The following is a 17,789-nucleotide window of genomic DNA, read 5'->3' as shown; positions in this document are numbered from 1 at the left end:
ATAAAATCCAAATGTTGTCACCCACTGTAGTAGTGCTTGAGCTGAGGTGGGTCAGTTGAACCTTTCTCCATGGAATGTAGGGCAGTGCATCCTCAAGGGTGTGGCTCCAGCCACATCAATTGCTCTTAATGTCTTCTTATTCCCACACTCCAGCTATGAGGACCTTGATGCACTAGATGGGGGAGATGATGGGATGAGAGTCATCAAAACAATTCTGGCTCTGGCTCCTTCTCTTCTGAAGGATTCTGGGTAAGCACTATTCTCTATTTGAACTTCATGTCTTCCATCATTAGCTTCTGTGATTTCTGTTTGCTTTTCATACAGGGAGGTACAGAGGGAGGATAGTTACAGAAATGTGCTGCCCCTACCATTTAATAGTAACACTTTAAGAAAGTCATGTGTATAAGCCAAATTAGCTTGAAATTGGTTAATAGAGAGAGATGAACTTCCCTTGACCAGTGGTGGTGTTTCTTAGTCATTAGTGAAGTGAGAATCTTCACAGGTCAAAGCAGCAAGTTTCTAAGCAGAATAACTGATTGAAAGAGAAACAATGTAGGACTCTGGAGAATGGATGTGTATCTCTACTTCCCCCCCACACCCTTTAATTAGGAGAAACTTGTTTATTGTGCCAGAATACAGTGCTGAGTATCGCAGAGAAAGAAGATCAGCTGAGGATAGATTCTTAAACACTACATTTCTCCATGGTTAATACTCAAGGCTTATTGTTCCTATTCCCCCTCATGTAGGATCAATTTTGTGCTTAAAGATCAACATGCTGATAACTAAGAGTCTGTTGTGCCAGGGCTGTTTTGAGAAGAGGAATGTTGAGAGACATATTGCATGTTGAAGAATTAATTCCTCATGCTTTGCATGACCACAAAAGCAGAAGAGGCTCCTTAGAACTTCCCAGCAACAGAGACTGGTCCCCTGGGGGTTTCATTAGGATTGGTTTTTTCCTTTCATTTTTGCTTATTTTGTAAGGTGGAGCCCCCACTGAGGAGTGGAAGTTTTTTAAGGTCAGGAATGTGATCCCCACCCAGCTTGTAGTTAGTTTGGTGAATTTATAGGAAGTACTCAGTGTGGGCCCTTTTAGAAATTCTCCAGAGAGGATATGATTGAGGCTTGGCCCGTGTTCTTTGTCCACTAAAGCTGTATTGTGCTGCACTCTCACAGCCTGTAAACAGTCCCATCACCTCCAGGTGCCAGTAAGCTGGGGCCAGTTCTACCTTGTGGTGAGACTGGAGACTCAGAAACGGGCTGGTGTCATAAAGCCTGGCTGCAGCACAGATGGAAATAGCCCTGCAGTGTCCAGGCCCGGTCCTGGTGCTGCTGACTGAGGTTGGCTGATTAGCTCCCTTATCCCTGCTGCACTCTACTGTGCACAGTCCTGTGTGTAGGTCTGGATGCTGGTGGTGTTTTCATAACTGATTTATGGAGACATTGACTGTGGGAAAATGTGTGCACTAACTTGGACTTTGACTGTCACTCCTGGGACTTAATGTCAGACAGCTTACACAGAGAAACCTCCTGCTGCCAGGCCAGTGCTCAGTGCTCGTTCATTCGCATCATAGAACTTCATTGTGGACTTGAGAAAGCTGGTGGTATCTCTGCATGGGGTTCAAAAGGGATCCTTACATCTCAGCACAAGGGTTTAACTGCTCATACAGAGGAGTACTTTTTCCCCCTGAAGGAGGCAGCTGGGGGGTCTGCATCTTGAATGGACAGCTGTTACCTGGTTTAGAATTAATGGCTTGACATGTTTTTGCTGGCCTCCTTATTTCCTGCACTGGTAGGAGTCATCCAGAAATGCCTTATTTTTTAATCAGTTTAGTAACCTAAATATGTGCATCTCCTCACTTTCTACTCCCAAATGTGTCCTTTCAGCAGTGTGTTTCTGGAAGTGGATCCCAGACACCCAAATATGGTAGAGAACTGGCTACAGGCACACCCCAACTTGCTGCTTGTCCTCCGTGCTGTTCACAAGGACTTTTGTGGCAAGTAAGTTGTTTTACCGTCGGATGTTTTCTTCAGATGTAGGCCTGTGTCCTTTGCAGATTGCATCCTTCCACCCTGATGTATTGAATTAACTCAGACAGAGATAGTCCGTAGCTGAAGATAGTCTTTAACAAAACAGGGGCTCCCTTCAAGTACCTCAAGCTTCTCATATCCTGAGATAGCTTGGAAAGTGTTTCTGAGTGAGAAATTCTGCTGGATTTAGTCATGAGGTCTGTGGTGACAGGTTGGACTTGATGATCTTTGAGGTCTCCTCCAACCTTGGTGATTCTGTGACTTCTGATGGGGCGACCAAGTTCTGGTGCAATTGTCACCACTGGGAAACTGCTGCTTTTAGAGGATGGAGGCAGACTAACATGGTTTAAACTCTGATCATTCTTTTCCCCACAGGCCTAGGTTTCTGCACATCCAAAAACAAAGCAGGTGATAACTGTACTAGAAATAACTCTTCCTGCATTGTGCTTTTTGTGGCTGAGTCCTGCTGAAGAGCTTGTTGAAAACTCTGCGTGGCAAAAGGAATCTCCACAGCATTCCTCAGTGCACTGAGCTCTGTACAGTTGCAGACCCCCCTCATTTCCAGACTTCATCCAGAGATGCAGAAGTTCAGCAAAGAGCATGGAAGTGTTTCACTTTCCTCAAGGAGCTGCATGCAGCTTTTTGGTTTGCCCTGCTAGAGCGACTCATTAGTCTCAGCACCCAGGATGGCAGAATTCACAGCTCCAGATCTTTCATTAAAACTCTCCTCAAGATGTCAGATTGCCCATTTGCCTTTTGCTTTTCCCTTTGGCTTTGAGACAAGCTTTTATAGAACGTGACCAGATTGGATGACAGATCCAAACTCTGACTTACATGGGACATGACTAACCTGCATGTTTCAAACTGAGTGGCATTGCAGGATCCTGGTGGTCTGGAGTAGATCTCCAACAGCAAAGCAGCCTCTGTTTGGCAGTCCTGCCAAGGCCCATGTCAGTAAATGATCAGTGCACGTGTTACACCCTCTCAATCTGCAGCACCTGACACTTGGTGAATGCTTTCAGAAACAATTAAAACGTGGTAGTAAGGATAGTCCTTGAGATCAGTGTCCTTACTGCTGTGCATTTCCCTTTTCAAACATGCTGGCAGACCTGGATGAATATCTGGCAGCTGCACATTGCTTCTGATAGGAACAGAAATGCCCAAGCTCTGTGTAAGACAATTAAATGCAAGGGTTTACAACAAGGGCCAAGGTCAATACTCCAGTTGTGTAGATGAAGAAGTTGAAATAAATGGGAGGTGGATGACTTGTCCAAAATTTGACAGCAAGCTAAGTTTGAAGTGGGACCTAAACACTTGACAGCTGTGGGAATAGCTGAGGTCTGTTTCTTTGGGAAGGGTGGCTCAGAGCAGGGCTACCTGAGACAACATGGAGAGGAGGCCCTGAAATGGACAGTCACTATAGTGACATTCTAAATAATGGCAGGATTCAACTCCAGCTGCTGCTGCTTGTTGCTGCTGTTCCCTGATTTGCAAGGTCCCTTCCTCAGCACAGCTAGCTGGGGGAAGATGGAAAGCAAGCAAAGGAAAAGATCTACTCTACCAGTCTGAATGGAAGCTGCTGCTGAGACAGTGAAGGTGAAGTGTCCAGTGACAGTGAAGTGTCCAGAGAGTCTGTGTGCACCAGGGAGGTGTATTAGGCCCTCTCTCCAAGCTCAGCTGGGAGTGCATAGCCAGAAACATGAGGTAGGACTGCATCTGTTTGGAAGTTTGAAAGGCTGCAGCAGATCCAGGGGGCTTTACATGAGCACTGATAAATCTCCTCCCTTTCCCTTCAACCTCTCCCACACTCACACTCTTCACTCTTCCATTGGCTCTGTAACTCTTGACACTGGCCCTGCTTTTCCACAGATAACAGAGATGTCTCTAATGAACCAGGGCTCAGGTCTCCAGCTGGATCCTTTCTTCACCCTCTGAGCTTTCAGAACTCTATTCATAGACTGGCCTTCCACCCCACTGTACCACTCACACTGTTTGTCCCCCTCCCTGCTCTGCACACCACAGTACTTTGCCATGTCCCATGCACTCTTCATTTGGAGGGATGATCCTGCTCTGGACTGCAGTACTTGCCCTGGTTAAACACAGCAGAGAGAATCTAGGGAGTGAGCGAACTAAAAACATTCAGTTCAAGTGCACTTGACCTAAGGTTTGGAACTAAAGATCCAGGAGGCGTTTTCTGGCTGTTGTGCTGGAGCTGGGAATACAAGCTCTAGTCAAAAAGGTGTTCTTTTGTGTGTTTGGGCTGGGTTTATAATAGCAGTTTAGGGTCTGTTTTAAGTTCAGTCTGTTAGACTTCGCTCTACAGATGACTTTTATAGAAAGGGGTTCACAGATTTCATCTGGGTGTTAGCAGTGCTTGAAACAGCAACACACAGCTTCCTGCTGCTCCAGAAGGGTGCTTTAGGAGCTGGCTTTTGAGTGCTGAACAGCATCACAGCATTCTTCAGGAGGCAGTCTGGTTCCCTGCAGCAGGCTGGAGCTGGATGTCCTTCTGAGAGCAGTGGTGGCTGGGCAGCAGAGAGCTGCCTGCCTTTTCTGAGAAGCATCCATCCATCACTTGTCTGAGGTCTGAGCAGGACACTTTCTCTGTGAGACAGACTGGCAGTCTAATCCAGTAGGACAAGTGTTAAATTCCTGTGTTTACAGCTAAAGCAATAACAAAAGCATTGGCATTTCTGTGGGATTGCCTTGTGTAGTGGTTCTATGTCTTGGAGAATCCCATGGTCCTGCTGACCTTCTCACAAAGACAAGCGTGGAGCAAAACTGTTCCTCTCGCCAGGGGCTGGTTTCTTTGCCAGCCACACGTCGCAGGGGCCATGCTGGTGCAGCGTTGTGCCGGTTGGCCCAGGCTTGTTTGGGTACAGAGCTGCACAGCTCTCTGGTGATGGTGGTTCCAGGAACCACAAGGCACTCCCTGTGCCCTTTGTAAGGCACTGAGCCGTGACTGTGTTGTCTTTGCCCATGAGCAGGAGGCTCAGCTGAGGCAGCAGTGCACTGCATGGGAACTCTGCAGAGGCAGAGCTGCTCCCTGAAGCCACAGAGGCTTCAGCTGGCGTTTTACGTCATCCAGTTTCTGACACACATTTGATTTCCTGAGAGCTCACTGAGTCTTGGGAGCTGTGTCAGAACAGTGATTTGTTTCAGAAAGGAGCTTTGTTTTCCTCCAGGGCCCTGGAGAGTGTGGTTTTGTGTGTGTTTTGGAGAGTTAACCAGGTTTGGAGTACCTACTGGGTTAATGCTGGCCTTGCCTGAAGAGGGGCTGGTGAAAGCTTGGTCTTCGGCAGAGCCCTGCAGATGGTGCTGTGGTCCCACCTTAGCTGTGTGAATGATGCGGAGCAGGCCTGCCACAGGCTGCCTAAGGAGCAAGGCGTGGTGCAGTCCTGTCACAGACCTGGGTCAATGGATGGCTTTGTTGCAAGTGCAGCAGTAAAGTGGGGCTTCGGCCTCTGTTTCTGTGCCAGTAAAACCGAGCTTCAGCATGGGGCTCATGGAGGGAGGCTGGAAGGGGACCTCACAACCTGTTATACAGGACAGAGGTTGTACCTCATGCTCTTAATGGGAGGCCTGAAGCCCCCCCTAGCAGGGCCCCACCTAGGCCTTCAGGCCCCATGGGTTTGGGCAGTCTCTAGTCTGGAGGACTTTGGTAGAGTACTGGTTTTGATTCAATGCAATTTCCATGTAAGCACCCTGAAGCACAAGTATCACCTGTGCTTTCATTCTTGCACACAAGATGTGGGATGAAAGGGACATTCTTAGGGGCTTCATAGAGTCAGAGATATGTGCTTATATGCACTGTGCTCTCAGCTGAGCCTGTGCTCTTCTAGGACTGAGACTCCTTTCCATGTGAGGAGCTGTCAGACATACAATGATTCCATTAGAGTGATATTCCATTAGAGTGATACAAGAGATCTTTGGGGCCCCAGGTGACCAAACGTGTGTGGATTACTGGTCAGCACACAGGCCTTTGATGCAAGGCCATAGATCAAAGTGGGTTGGAAGAGAGCTTGACAGTCATCTCGACCAACTTCTGTGTACAGGTAAGAATCAACTTGGGTTGCATCATTCCTGACAAATATTTACCCAGCTTGCTCTACAAGGCTTCCAGTGCTGGTAAGGACTTTTGCATGCAATTTGTTCTGGTGATTTGTTATTCTATCTGCTAGAGGTGTCTTTTATACCTGGGCTTCCTTGCTGTCATTAAAACTGACTACTTCTCCTGTCCTGAGGTGGAGAACAGCTGACTGTCTCCTTAGAGCAGCTTCCATGTAGCAGTCCATTCTCATGTTTCCTCCCAGTCTTCATTTCTGAGAGAAAGAACATCAATATTGTCTTGTTTCTGTAGGCTGCTTGCACATCCTTCCCTCCCTGCTTGTGAAATGTGAAGGGGGAGTGGCAATGCTGAAGGGCAGTGTTGCTTCAGATGTGTTGCAGGTGATCCTTGTGCTTATAGTGACTGAAGCAGTAACAGAACTGCTACAGCTCATCTGACTACAAGGTGGGAGTAATTTCCCAAACACTGAAGACCAAGCCAAGGTTTGCATTAACATTTTGTTTGTCTGGGCAAGCTTTCATAAGCTGTATTTAAGTTTTAATAAAGTACTATTTCTACTCTAGGTTGCATCCGAAGAGAGAGATACTCAGTGGGAGAAGATTTCTCTCTCACAATCAAGAAGCTGATGAGGTACTAAGGCAGGCTTTATCCAATTGCCAGCCTAGTTCCTCTTATACAGATGCTTTGGTGTACTTTGAGTTAGATATTTCAGATGTTTCTCCCTGCAGAGGGTCATGTCATACTTCTCTTTAGCCTAGCAGCTACTTGCAAATCTCAGTATGATCCATCTAGTCCTTGGTAAAAAGAGGAAGCTGTTTACTTGCTGCCAACCTGCAGCCCTGAGAGTATGGCCAAAGCATGCTCTGTATTCAGCTGGGACAGGTAGCAGAAGTTGCTGTAGCCTCAAGGATGTTGTAAAACATGCCCCAGACCTACACCCAGCTTTCTCTTGCCTTGCAGTCAACTCTGGCTGTGCCAGATGGGCTTAGGCTGTTCAGAGTGCTGCTCAGCTGAATGCCCAGGTTTCAGAGTCTGTATCTGAGCTGTTCCCAGGCTTTGCCCTACTGCCTGGGGCAGTCTTTTGTAGATGTGCCTGCAAGCAGGAGGTGGTGTCCTGTGGTATCCTCACCTGTATGATCTCTTTGCCCTGGAGCTCTTTGGTCTTGCCTGTCACTGCCACAGTGGGTCTGACAGAACAGCCTTCTGAGGGCAGAATAGAAGTACAAGTGGTTTGCTAAACTGCCTGCTTGTGTTACTTGGGGGTTTTGATACCCTCTAGAGAGGGTACATAAAGATTGTGTGACCCACTAGGCAGAAGGAAGAGCAGACAAAGGAACATGCTAGCAGTAAGAGGTGTGATTGTGCTGTGCTGAAGTGAATAGCAGGATGGTTTTCCTTGTGGGCTGGGGAATAGGATGTGTGCAGAGGCAGTGGAGCTTTTGCAAAGCCACTGGTTTTCAAGGGGCATGCTCCTGAGCAAACTGGTTTAGATTTCATTTTTTCTCTTCTGGCTTGAGGAAAGAAATCCACATGCCTGAGAATTGCAGTGTGGGGACAGAGTGGGTAGGGACAACAAAGAAGGAGAAACGTGTTTGCAGTAGTTTCAAGGCCTGAGTAATGCCAGCTGTGCCCAAAAGCAGGTGTGACTTGCACTGTCTTCTGCATCTGCTATGGCTAGGACGGAGGTGAGTAAGCTGTCAGTCCCATTTGCTCCCTTTGGGATGTTTAATTCTGAGCTTGCTGGAAACTTGCCAGTGGATTCATCCTGTACTGGGATTCACCAGATTGGGATTCAGATCCCTTCAGTGTAACAAACAGCAGGCCTGACCTTGGCTGCATTATTGTTTACTCTCTTCCCTGCTGTGAGGATTGCAATAATGTCCCTTTGCTGCCTTTCAGACCATTGTAAGAATAGCTTAGATTGAGGATGTGGAGTACTCAGTTACTTCAGGAAGGACTATGACTAACCTGTGGCAACCTCTTCTTCAGTTACATGCAGCAGGAGCCAACTTTTATGAAATCCAACTCATCTGCTTCTTGGTGATGGGGCACACCACCCTGCTGCAGCATGATTAGTCAGATGGCATTGCCCATTTCCAGTGCTGCCAGTCCAAAACCAAAGGATGTGGGAGAAAGCCAAAGTACCAGCACTAGTTTTTCTACAGGAAGCACATCTCTAAGTATGATGTGCAGACAGACTGCCTGCTGCAGAGTGCTGAGAAACTGCAGCCTCTTCACAAAGTAGCTGCTGGTTTTACGGTGTGGGAGACAGGTGGGGAGAAGTGCTGCAACATGGTGTGGTCTCCATGGTTTGTCACCTTTATGTGGTTGATGTCAGAACTTCTGTAGTGTTAAGTGGCAGCTTCTAGCTCTAAAGATCTGCTTCATCTTCTTCCTTCACCAGCAAACCTGAACAGTCCCTCTTCTGTCTCATACACTCATGCTGGTGCTTTGGGCAGAGAGGGCATCAACATCTCATTTCAGTTGCAGCTATGCTGTCAGTGTTAAAATGATAACCATGGCTATATGAGCAAGGTTACCACAGGGGAGAAAGCCTGACAACCACTGCATGTGAATGAACTACTGCCTGGGGAGGAAGGGGCCTTGTCTCCAGTTCACATTTGCTCTGTGCTCAGCTTGCTTCAAGGGGCTGCACCAGTAGTCTCAGGTTTCATCCTTGATTCTGTAATAGCCAGGATGTTCTGACACCGTCCTGTCCATAGCTGGAAGCAGCAGGAGACATGGCAGAGCAAAGAGTTTGTGACCTCAATATCACAGAATCACAGAATCACCAAGGTTGGAAGAGACCTCAAAGATCACCAAGTCCAACCTGTCACCACAGACCTCATGACTAAACCATGGCAACAAGTGCCACATCCAATCCCCTCTTGAACACCTCCAGGGATGGTGACTCCACCACCTCCCTGGGCCAACAGGTGTGGTGAGAAACTGAAGCACAGCAAAGGAAACACCATGGCAGAGTCATAAGAAGGGCTTGAATGCTCTTGATGGCAGTTCTGGTAACCTAGCTCTAGCTGCAATTGTTTCTCCTTTTCCTGGTTCTTTAAACAGTATCTCTGTCCCAGCTGTCACTTGGGGTGACAGTGCCTCCAGAGTAGGATGTGATTATTGTCATTCCTTCCTGTTTCCATGAAGGAAGGATGGAAGAGTGAGAGCAGAGAAATACTCAGTTTTGTGACCCTCACTCTTGCAAAGTGACACCAGGATAGTTTTCACCTGGTTACTGGCAAAGCCCTTTTGAAACACTGTGAGACCTGGATGTATGCAGATAACAGATGTGATAGGGGAGGAAGGGAGTGGTGGAGTGACTATTAAATGAGATTAATCTAAAGACATCAGCTTGATAATGACAGTGACAGTGGCCACTACAATGGAGTCCTTACCTGGCAGCCTGAGCTGCTGTAGGAGCTGTAGTACCCTTCTGCCATCAAATCCTCACTGGCTATCTGAAATAGTGGTTCAAGACTGTTTAGAACATGAACACAATTGCTTGGGTTGTTGAAAGAGGTTTGAATTATTACAAAATTCCTGGCCTGGCAGTTGGCTTATGATTAATTACCTAGGTTTGCATAGAGCTGTGATGTTCCAGCTCTAAATCCAGAGTAAGCTGTTACAACTCAGTTGACCTTGATGGAGTCATCCCACTCACTGCAGCTGGGTTGGAGTTGGCTCATCCAGTGAATCGTGGTGTTTGTACTCTGTGAAGCAAGCATCCCTTTCCAGGCACTGGAGGCTGTTAAGCTGATAAATCTCTTCTCCTTTTCCACTTTGCTGTGCCACTTACCTGGAGTGACCTTCTCACCATGATTTTGCCTGTGAACTTGCTGTTTCTCTGGAAGTCCTCTGAGCTTTTGTAGTTCATGCTGTGCTTGTATTGTCATAGTGCTTAGGTTTTCTCACAGGTTGCTCCATCTCTCTGAACTTTCAGTACTTGATTCCCTTGCTGGTATCTTGTTTAACTCTCCCCCTGCCAATATTGCTGGCCTGCATGGATAAATTTCTTGTGCTGGGTAATTTGGGGTAACCTTGTAACAGCAAAATCCTGATCTAAAAGGCAGTTCAGTCTTGTGCTGTCCTTCACGTGATGTTGCTGCTGCTGAGGTAGGTTGCTGAGGTAGGAGTCATGGTCCTGGCATGTGCCCTCCTTGATTGAGAGCAGCAGATTAAGATCATACTTGGCTCAAACAAGGGTTCTTCATTTAATGCATAAGGGCAGCGTGCACTCAGGCTGAAAGTAGATGCTGTACTTGAACTTCTAGGTCAGTGGGTTTTTTGGTCTCATTTGTGTCAGCAGACAGTAGCTCTTTGTTCAGCACCACAACTTTTTCCACCTCAGCAGAGCACACACAAACATGTGATGCAGATCCTAGGTTGTGCAATGAGCTTCAGGTTAAGTTCCATAAGCCCAGCAAATAAATCATCTGTTCTGCTTCAGGGCTCAACTCTGTGCCTTGCTGACCAGCAATAAAGCCCAGAGTATGGAAGGAGTTAGTTCTTTGCTTCTTCATCTATCATTGTCCATGTGGGAAAGAAAATGTGCATCAATATTTGAAGAGTGGAAATTTTGTCTTTGGAGAGATGACCTTTGTAACTTGTGAAAGCTGGATGGTTTAATGACATTAGTCATTAAATTATTTAATTAAGTAACAGCATGAATGAGTAGGGCCAGGATTAAGGCCAGGGTAGGTTTTAAGGATGAAAGATGGTGAGTCATGAGAACAAAAACTGAAAGATGAAGGCATCCAGATGAATGCCCTGGAACCTGTTGTTGGTGCCCTGAGCACAAAATTCCCTGCTTGAAATCCCATCTGCAGCAGTTGGTGCTTGCTGCTGCCCTGCTCTGCTGATGCCTGCTCTGCTGCTGCCCTGCTCTGCTGCTGCAGAGCCTGGAAAAGCAAGAGGGGAGGCCCAATCCCACTGCCGCTGGTGTGTCTGAGCACCCCTCTAGAAGGTGTGGGCACTTGCCAGTAGAGCCTGGAGCAGCCATTTATGGGTAGCAGGAGCTTGACACTTCTCCCTCCCAAGGTCTGACCTGCTGCTTTTGTGCAGGCAGTGGGTGGAAGAGGGAAGACAATGCCTTTATTTCCTTGCTCTTCTGATCTGGTAGTGCCTTACATTTCCACTAAAGCTCTACTCAGCCCTGGGGTGCTCTCACACCCAGCTGTTCCTGGCTTCCCATAACCTTGCTGTTTGTGCTCTTGATTTCTGCAGAATTCCCTCCAAACTGATCCTCTTGGACTTTGTTCCTAGGAAAAAATCCTGCTTAGGCTTCTCAGAATTAACACTTGTTAGCCTCACATGGAATTGCTGTTTCCTGGGAAGTTCTGACAGTGCAAAGCTTGTTTGTTCCCCACTCCCTGCCCCCCTTTAATCAGAATGAAACTGTTTAGTTTTTGTATTTCCTATGAGGATGCTGTGTCCTGGATTTTACACATGTTTTGCTTGGGGACTTCTGAATTTGTGTTTGCAGTTAGATCCATTTTAAGTTGCACTGCTGATTTGCTAAGTAAAGACTAATAATAGGTCACAGCATGTATATTATATAAGACAACACAGGAGGTAGTTACCTCTTTCTTTTTAAACCCATAGGAACAGATGCTGCTTAATATGCTGAAACCTTTATCTCATTCTCTAGAACAAGAAGTCCTTTTTTTGCAATGTAATGAAGGTCTGGCACTACCATTACAACACCCAGGAATGCCTTCATCTAGGAAAGCAGATAAGGTTGCAATAGGTAGGAGAGAGCAATTCATCTTGATGGTGTAGAAAGTATTAACTTCTGTCATGTTAGGACAAGGTAGTAACAATTGCATGTGAGATAAAAGGAAAAGAGCACATACAATTTGGAAGCTCTGAAATGAACAGAGCTTCTGAACTGCCAGCAACAAAGCTGTTCCAAGGAGCCTGGGCAGGAACCTTCATCAAAATCAATGCTCTTTCAAAAACACATCTAAAAATTCTATTCTAAAAGAAGCTCTTCCCCAGGGGATGTTTCAGTGGTGCTTTTCAACTGGCTGGCTTTCTCTCCCAGCAAAGGCACTCTTAGTTGTGCTCCTTGGCCATTGTGAGTAGTGGAGACTTAGGTATCTGTTCCTCACTAGGACTTAAATCCAGGTCTCCATAAGGAAAATCATCCTAAAACCTTCTTCATTCCACAAGCTGCTGTTCTCTGCTCCCACACTGCTGTTGTGATGTTTGCAGCACATCAAGTAGGGTGTGAAATAATTCTCCTTGCCCTAAGGCAGGAGCATGCTGTTCAAACAACTGCTATCTTTCCTGCTCCTCACACAGGGAAAGGACAGTGTGCTGTCACTGCTGGAGCTCTTCCATGGAGGCCTCCCTCCATGTGTAGGCAATAGCAAGTGTTGTCATGCCTCTTGGTCTTTTCCAAGGCGCTGCCCATGCAAGCAACACAAATGAGTTCCAGTAAAACGCAGGATGGCCTGAACCTGAACAGGGAAATATTTTGCATGACAGGAAGGCCACAGAAGTAACAGGGCCAAAGTTCCCTTTCCTGTCAAGCTTTGCACTGAGATTTGATGACTAGTGGGTGAGCTTTGGCTACTTTTGTGGAGGGCAGTGTTTCTGTGCTTACCTTTCATCATTTGTCACTGCAGACAAGGGTGGGAGGCCATAGCTTGGGGAACTAAATTCCAGTGTGGCTCACAGTACAGGTGAAGAGTTTATCAGTCATATGCTGAATCCATGCAGCTGTAGTTAAACTGTAGAAGCAGCATGTTGGTTTGATTGAAGCAAACAAATTCAACTTGGGAACAGCATCCTGGAGGAGCAGATCTGGGCTGTGGCATGGCAGAGGAGTGCAGTGGCAATGGGATTTGTGAGGAGGATGTTTTCATAGCAGTTGGTAGGTAATCCAGGCATCAGTAGTTCCAAGCTGTAAAGTGTCTCAGCAGAGAAGCAAGGGTCAGCAGTGTGCTGCTGAAACTGCTCTGTCCTGAGCAAGATACAGCTGCCATTTTCACCTCATTCCACTGATTTAAAGACTTCCTTAATAGCATCAGTGAAAGAAAGGCTTACTTAGCAGGGAGGGATGAGCTCTCCAGAAGTCAGAAATAAAGATGCTGACAGCTTTGTTGCAAATGCAGAGAGTAAGAGGATGAGTGAGAGTTTATAACTGGTGTAGAGCAAGCAGATTTCATTAATTGCTTTGTGCTGTGTGACCTTAATGCCATTATTTCCACAAGGATCTGGGAGCAGTGCATGAGTGAAGACAGGATATGAGGGCAGTTTCTGGAACTGTGCCACAGAAATAGCATTGGACAAGTTCCCATGGGTGTGCTCCTCTGAATTTTATTTCCACAAGACAACAGATGTCCCTGGTTGCCCCAATTCACAGAATTAGATTGAGGGTTGTAAAACAGAATTATCCTTTATTCCCTAGGCTAAGATCTGGATTTAGCTGTGTCCAAACTGATTCTTTATGCAAGTATGAAAATGCCTTTGCTTGCTCTTAAATGATATTTTGTCTGCCATTTTTGCACTGCCTGGATTCAGAAGGTTGTCATCTTGCAGGCATCATAGCTACATGCTTGACACTGGAAGCTGCAGGGAAACCCCAATGTAATGAAGTCAGGAGGAATTTTGCCCATGAGCAGGGAACAAGTGTTTCACAGTATCACCAAGGTTGGAAGACCCCTCAAAGATCATCAAGTCCAACCTGTCACCCAAGACCTCGTGACTAGACCATGGCACCAAGTGCCACATCTAATCTCCTCTTGAACACCTCCAGGGATGGTGACTCCACCACCTCCCTGAGCAGCACATTCCAATGGCAAACAACTCTCTCAATGAAGAACTTCCTCCTCACCTCCAGCCTAAACTTCCCCTGGCACAGTTTGAGACTGTGTCCTCTTGTTCAGGTGCTGGTTGCCTGGGAGAAGAGACCAACCCCTTCCTGGCTACAGCCACCCTTCAGGTACTTGTAAAGAGCAATGAGGTCTCCCCTGAGCCTCCTCTTCTCCAGGCTAAACAACCTCAGCTCCCTCAGCCTCTCCTCACAGAGCTGTGCTCAAGGCCTCTCCCCAGCCTTGTTGCCCTTCTCTGGACACATTCAAGTGTCTCAATGTCCTTCCTAAACTGAGGGGCCCAGAACTGGACACAGGACTCAAGGTGTGGCCTAACCAGTGCTGAGTACAGGGGCACAATGACTTCCCTGCTCCTGCTGGCCACACTATTCCTAATGCAGGCCAGGAAGCCATTGGCCCTCTTGGCCACCTGGGCACACTGCTGGCTCATATTCAGGCAGCTGTCGATCAGCACCCCCAGGTCCCTCTCTGCCTGGCTGCTCTCAGCCACTCTGACCCCAGCCTGTAGCTCTGCATGGGGTTGCTGTGGCCAAAGTGCAGCACCCGGCACTTGGATTTGTTGAATGCCATCCTGTTGGACTCTCGTCACTAGCAGGGAAGCCAGAGGAGAAGTGGTCCATGTTAAGAAATGGGTGTTCCTGTTGTTCATGGCAGCATGGGAGGTTCAGGGGATGTATTTGGCCATTCTGAAGGGGTTGCCTGGCTGCATTTTGAAGTTTGTGTGCTTCTCAAGAGGGCCTTAGATTTAAGGACCTAAGGGAGGCCCTGTGCTTCTGTGACCACTGACTGAGACACAGAACATTGGGAGTTAAAAGCCAGAGGGTCAGTGGTGTTCAGAAGAGTCTACCAATCAGGGAAGGAGGCATAGGATCAGGAGTCTTCTGTGGGAGTTTTCCAGTTTTAAGTGAAGGAGCAGGGCAGAACAACTGCTACATGCAGTGCATATGGCAGGGCCCTACAGAAGCACAGGGGGTGTGGGACTGACAACTCAGCTTGAAGTTGTCTGCAGCCTCAGCCAGTGTAGGAATGATGTACACCAGGAGCTGGGAGGTGGAAGTAGAGGAGGGAGTGAGCTGAGCACTGAGGAGGCTGATGGAGGCAGCAGAGGTACTTCGATAGCAATAGGAGCATATGGTGGAGAAGCGTCAGGGCTGATAGGGTCGTAGGATAGTTTCAAGGCTACAGTCCTGCTACAAATAAGGAGCTTTCAAACCAGGATGCAGGAGTGTGCCAAGAACACTGTGTACAGCTCTGTCAGAAAAGTGCACTCACCCAGGAGCAGGTGCAGAGGAGGGCCAGGAAGATGAGCGAGGGACAGAAAGCTCAGCAGATGAGGGAAAGCTAAAATAGACGAGTTTGTTTTGCCTAGCAAAACAAAGGCTGGGAGAGGAATGTGATGTCTCTGTAAACACTTCATTGCAGAGTAAATACTGGAGATGAAGAAATGGTCTTTATTATAAAGATCAGTTCTGGCAACAAGGACAAATTGGTACAAATTTACTGTTAATAAACTTAGCTTGGAAATTAGATTTTCAACCACTAGAGGAGGGAGGTTCTGGAGCAGGCAGAAGTTGAAACCAGAGAAGCTTTGTAAAGAAGCCTGAGGAGCCTGTAGTAGCAAAGGGAGAGTAAATTAAACCTCTGACATGCTCTCCTTTTACTTTATGCATGTTGATGCTATGGACAGCCTGACCCAGTAGTCTAGGCAGGAGGGCAAGTTCCAGGAGGTGGTGGAAGCAGCAGTCAGTAGCTGTCATTGAGAATTGCTAGCCAGGATACAAGTCAGCTGCAGCAGAGGGGAAGATTCAGGATAGCTTGGCTGTGCAGATACCCAGCTTTAGCTATGTGTTGTGCTAAGAAACAGAGACCAAACTGATTATGTTTAGAGCATTTTCACAGCATCTTTTAGAACTAAAACTTGCACAGCAGGACTATGCTAAATCTTCCCCCTCCACTTCCCAGCTGCAGCCATTTTCTGCTCCATTCGTCCCTGTGCCCCTAATTGTCTTTGCCTGTGCCACCTTTCTCTCTGTGCCCCTCATTCATGAAAGATTAGGATGCATTTTAGGACATATTTTTAGAATGTCTGCAGTTTTGCTGGAGACTTCCCAAGAGAGCAATTTGGCAAGAAATTGTTGAAGGGAGGTTAGCAAAGTTTAGCAGAGCTGCCTTTGTCAGAGGAGGTGCTGGGATCCTTTTGTAAGCCAGCTTGTCAAAGTGGTCTCAGGAATTTTTTGGATTCAGAAGACATGAAGTAATTTCTTCAAAGTGTTTTGAAAATTGCAGTGTCATCCTGGATCAGAACTGAGGAATGCCAGGATGAACTTTTCAGGCTAGGAAATGAGAGGAAAATGCAAGTAGATAAGAAAAAACACCAAACCCAACCAATAAACAACTTCAGCTCTTAATGGTGGCATACTCATGGAAATTGCAGTTCTTTGGAATTGGGATGAAGGGTAAAAGAAGCAACCAAGAAATAAAAGTTGCATCTGGACAGAAGGGTGAGGAATGAAAAAAGGGACAGTATGAAAGGCAGATCAAGACTCTCTTTTCAGCTGCTAATCAGACATAAGCAGCCAGGGCAAAGAGAGCTAATTTCCCATTCCTTCTGGATGCAGACCTGGAGAACATCAGAGATGTGACAGAAAGCTGGAGGAGCATGATTGTCCATCTGAAGAGAAGAATCTGCTGCTGCTTTGAGTTTTGCCACAATATGCATGGTGTGGCCCTGCTGAGTTTGATTTTCTGTGCAGCATTTTTCTCTTACTAATAGAATTTTATTTGCTCCTCAGCATGATCCTGACTTTTCAGTAAAACTAAGCAGAGCATTGGAAAGTTGCCCTTAATCAATGAAGTCAATGCATGGGAGGGATTAAGTGGATATCAAAATGGCATTTCCCAGAGGAGGCTTTTTCTGGATACTGTGAGAAGTCATAGGTCTTTCAAAGGAGGCCAGCTTCTCTTCCCTCCAGCTCATTAAAGCACCCTATCCTTGCATTTTCAACTGAACAAAACAAAATCAACAAATAATTTTTGCAGGGAGAAGGGAAATCCTGAGGGACTGACATCCATGCAGTCTTAACCATGGACAAGGACAAGGAGCCTATTCCTCCTCTGCAGCCCAGCTTGACACCCATAGTCCTTACACAGAGGCTTGAGCTCTTAGCTTACACCTATTCAGTGCCTTTGGACAATTTGGGCTACTTATGGTGAAGTGTCCTCTGCACATCCTGATTTGACACCTTGGTTTCATATTCATCTTTTGGTGCAGAGAAGTGGTATGATTAAAGCCAGGCCTTGGGGGTGCATGACCTGCAGATACTGTTGACTGAGGGATGTTTCTCCCTATTTAACCTGACAGATGAAGAGAGATCAGGATTGAATCCTGGTCTTACCTACTATAAATGAAGACAAGAAGTTGCTCAAAACTGAATTCTACCATATCCTGTCTGGAAATGAGCATAATCTTACCCAAACTCTCCCCATCAGTGTCCTTTGACATTACCAAACAGAACTGGAGGGGCATAAAAAGTTACTGGTAGAGTGGCACAATAAGCTAAGACTTTCTTCAGTGGATGGTTATCAACATTAAATGATCTGAATTTGCTTATGGAATGATTCCTCCAATATTAGCTCATTCTTCTGAATGATTGGGGTGTTGAATACTCCAAGTCTGAATTTCCATCTCTTTTCTGAAAGTTAGGAGCTGTGGCTGGATTCCAGGAGACCATGATCTGTAGTCTGCAGGAAAAAGAGATTTTCTTTCACGATTCTTTTTCTGCCACATTTGAAAAATGGAGTTAGAGACTTACTATTCTGTAAAGACAAAAGTTTTTGTCATCAGT

The 17,789-nt window shown here is 46.6% G+C and overlaps 2 protein-coding genes across 5 annotated transcripts in view; both read left to right on the top strand.

Annotated features, from left to right (window-relative positions):
- Positions 1-3,438, top strand: part of HEMK1 (HemK methyltransferase family member 1) — a 79,747-nt gene extending 76,309 nt beyond the window's left edge. For all 4 annotated transcript variants that reach the window (XM_068157831.1, XM_068157834.1, XM_068157832.1 and 1 more), the window contains 3 exons: positions 154-249; positions 1,885-1,998; positions 2,404-3,438. In XM_068157831.1, the coding sequence (XP_068013932.1) occupies positions 154-249; positions 1,885-1,998; positions 2,404-2,440 (247 nt within the window). In that variant the 3' untranslated portion in view covers positions 2,441-3,438. The remainder of the gene's footprint in view (positions 1-153; positions 250-1,884; positions 1,999-2,403) is intronic.
- Positions 3,439-3,517: 79 nt separating this feature from the next.
- MAPKAPK3 (MAPK activated protein kinase 3) overlaps positions 3,518-17,789 on the top strand; it is a 127,627-nt gene continuing 113,355 nt past the window's right edge. The window contains exon 1 of the mRNA XM_068157837.1: positions 3,518-3,732. Within this exon, the coding sequence (XP_068013938.1) occupies positions 3,598-3,732 (135 nt within the window). The 5' untranslated portion in view covers positions 3,518-3,597. The remainder of the gene's footprint in view (positions 3,733-17,789) is intronic.

This window comes from Melanerpes formicivorus, unplaced genomic scaffold (assembly GCF_026170545.1).
Source record: "Melanerpes formicivorus ecotype bairdi unplaced genomic scaffold, bMelFor1.0.p_v2 SCAF_38, whole genome shotgun sequence".
NCBI classification, from domain to species: domain Eukaryota; kingdom Metazoa; phylum Chordata; class Aves; order Piciformes; family Picidae; genus Melanerpes; species Melanerpes formicivorus.
This window is presented reverse-complemented; position numbering and strand designations above follow the sequence as displayed.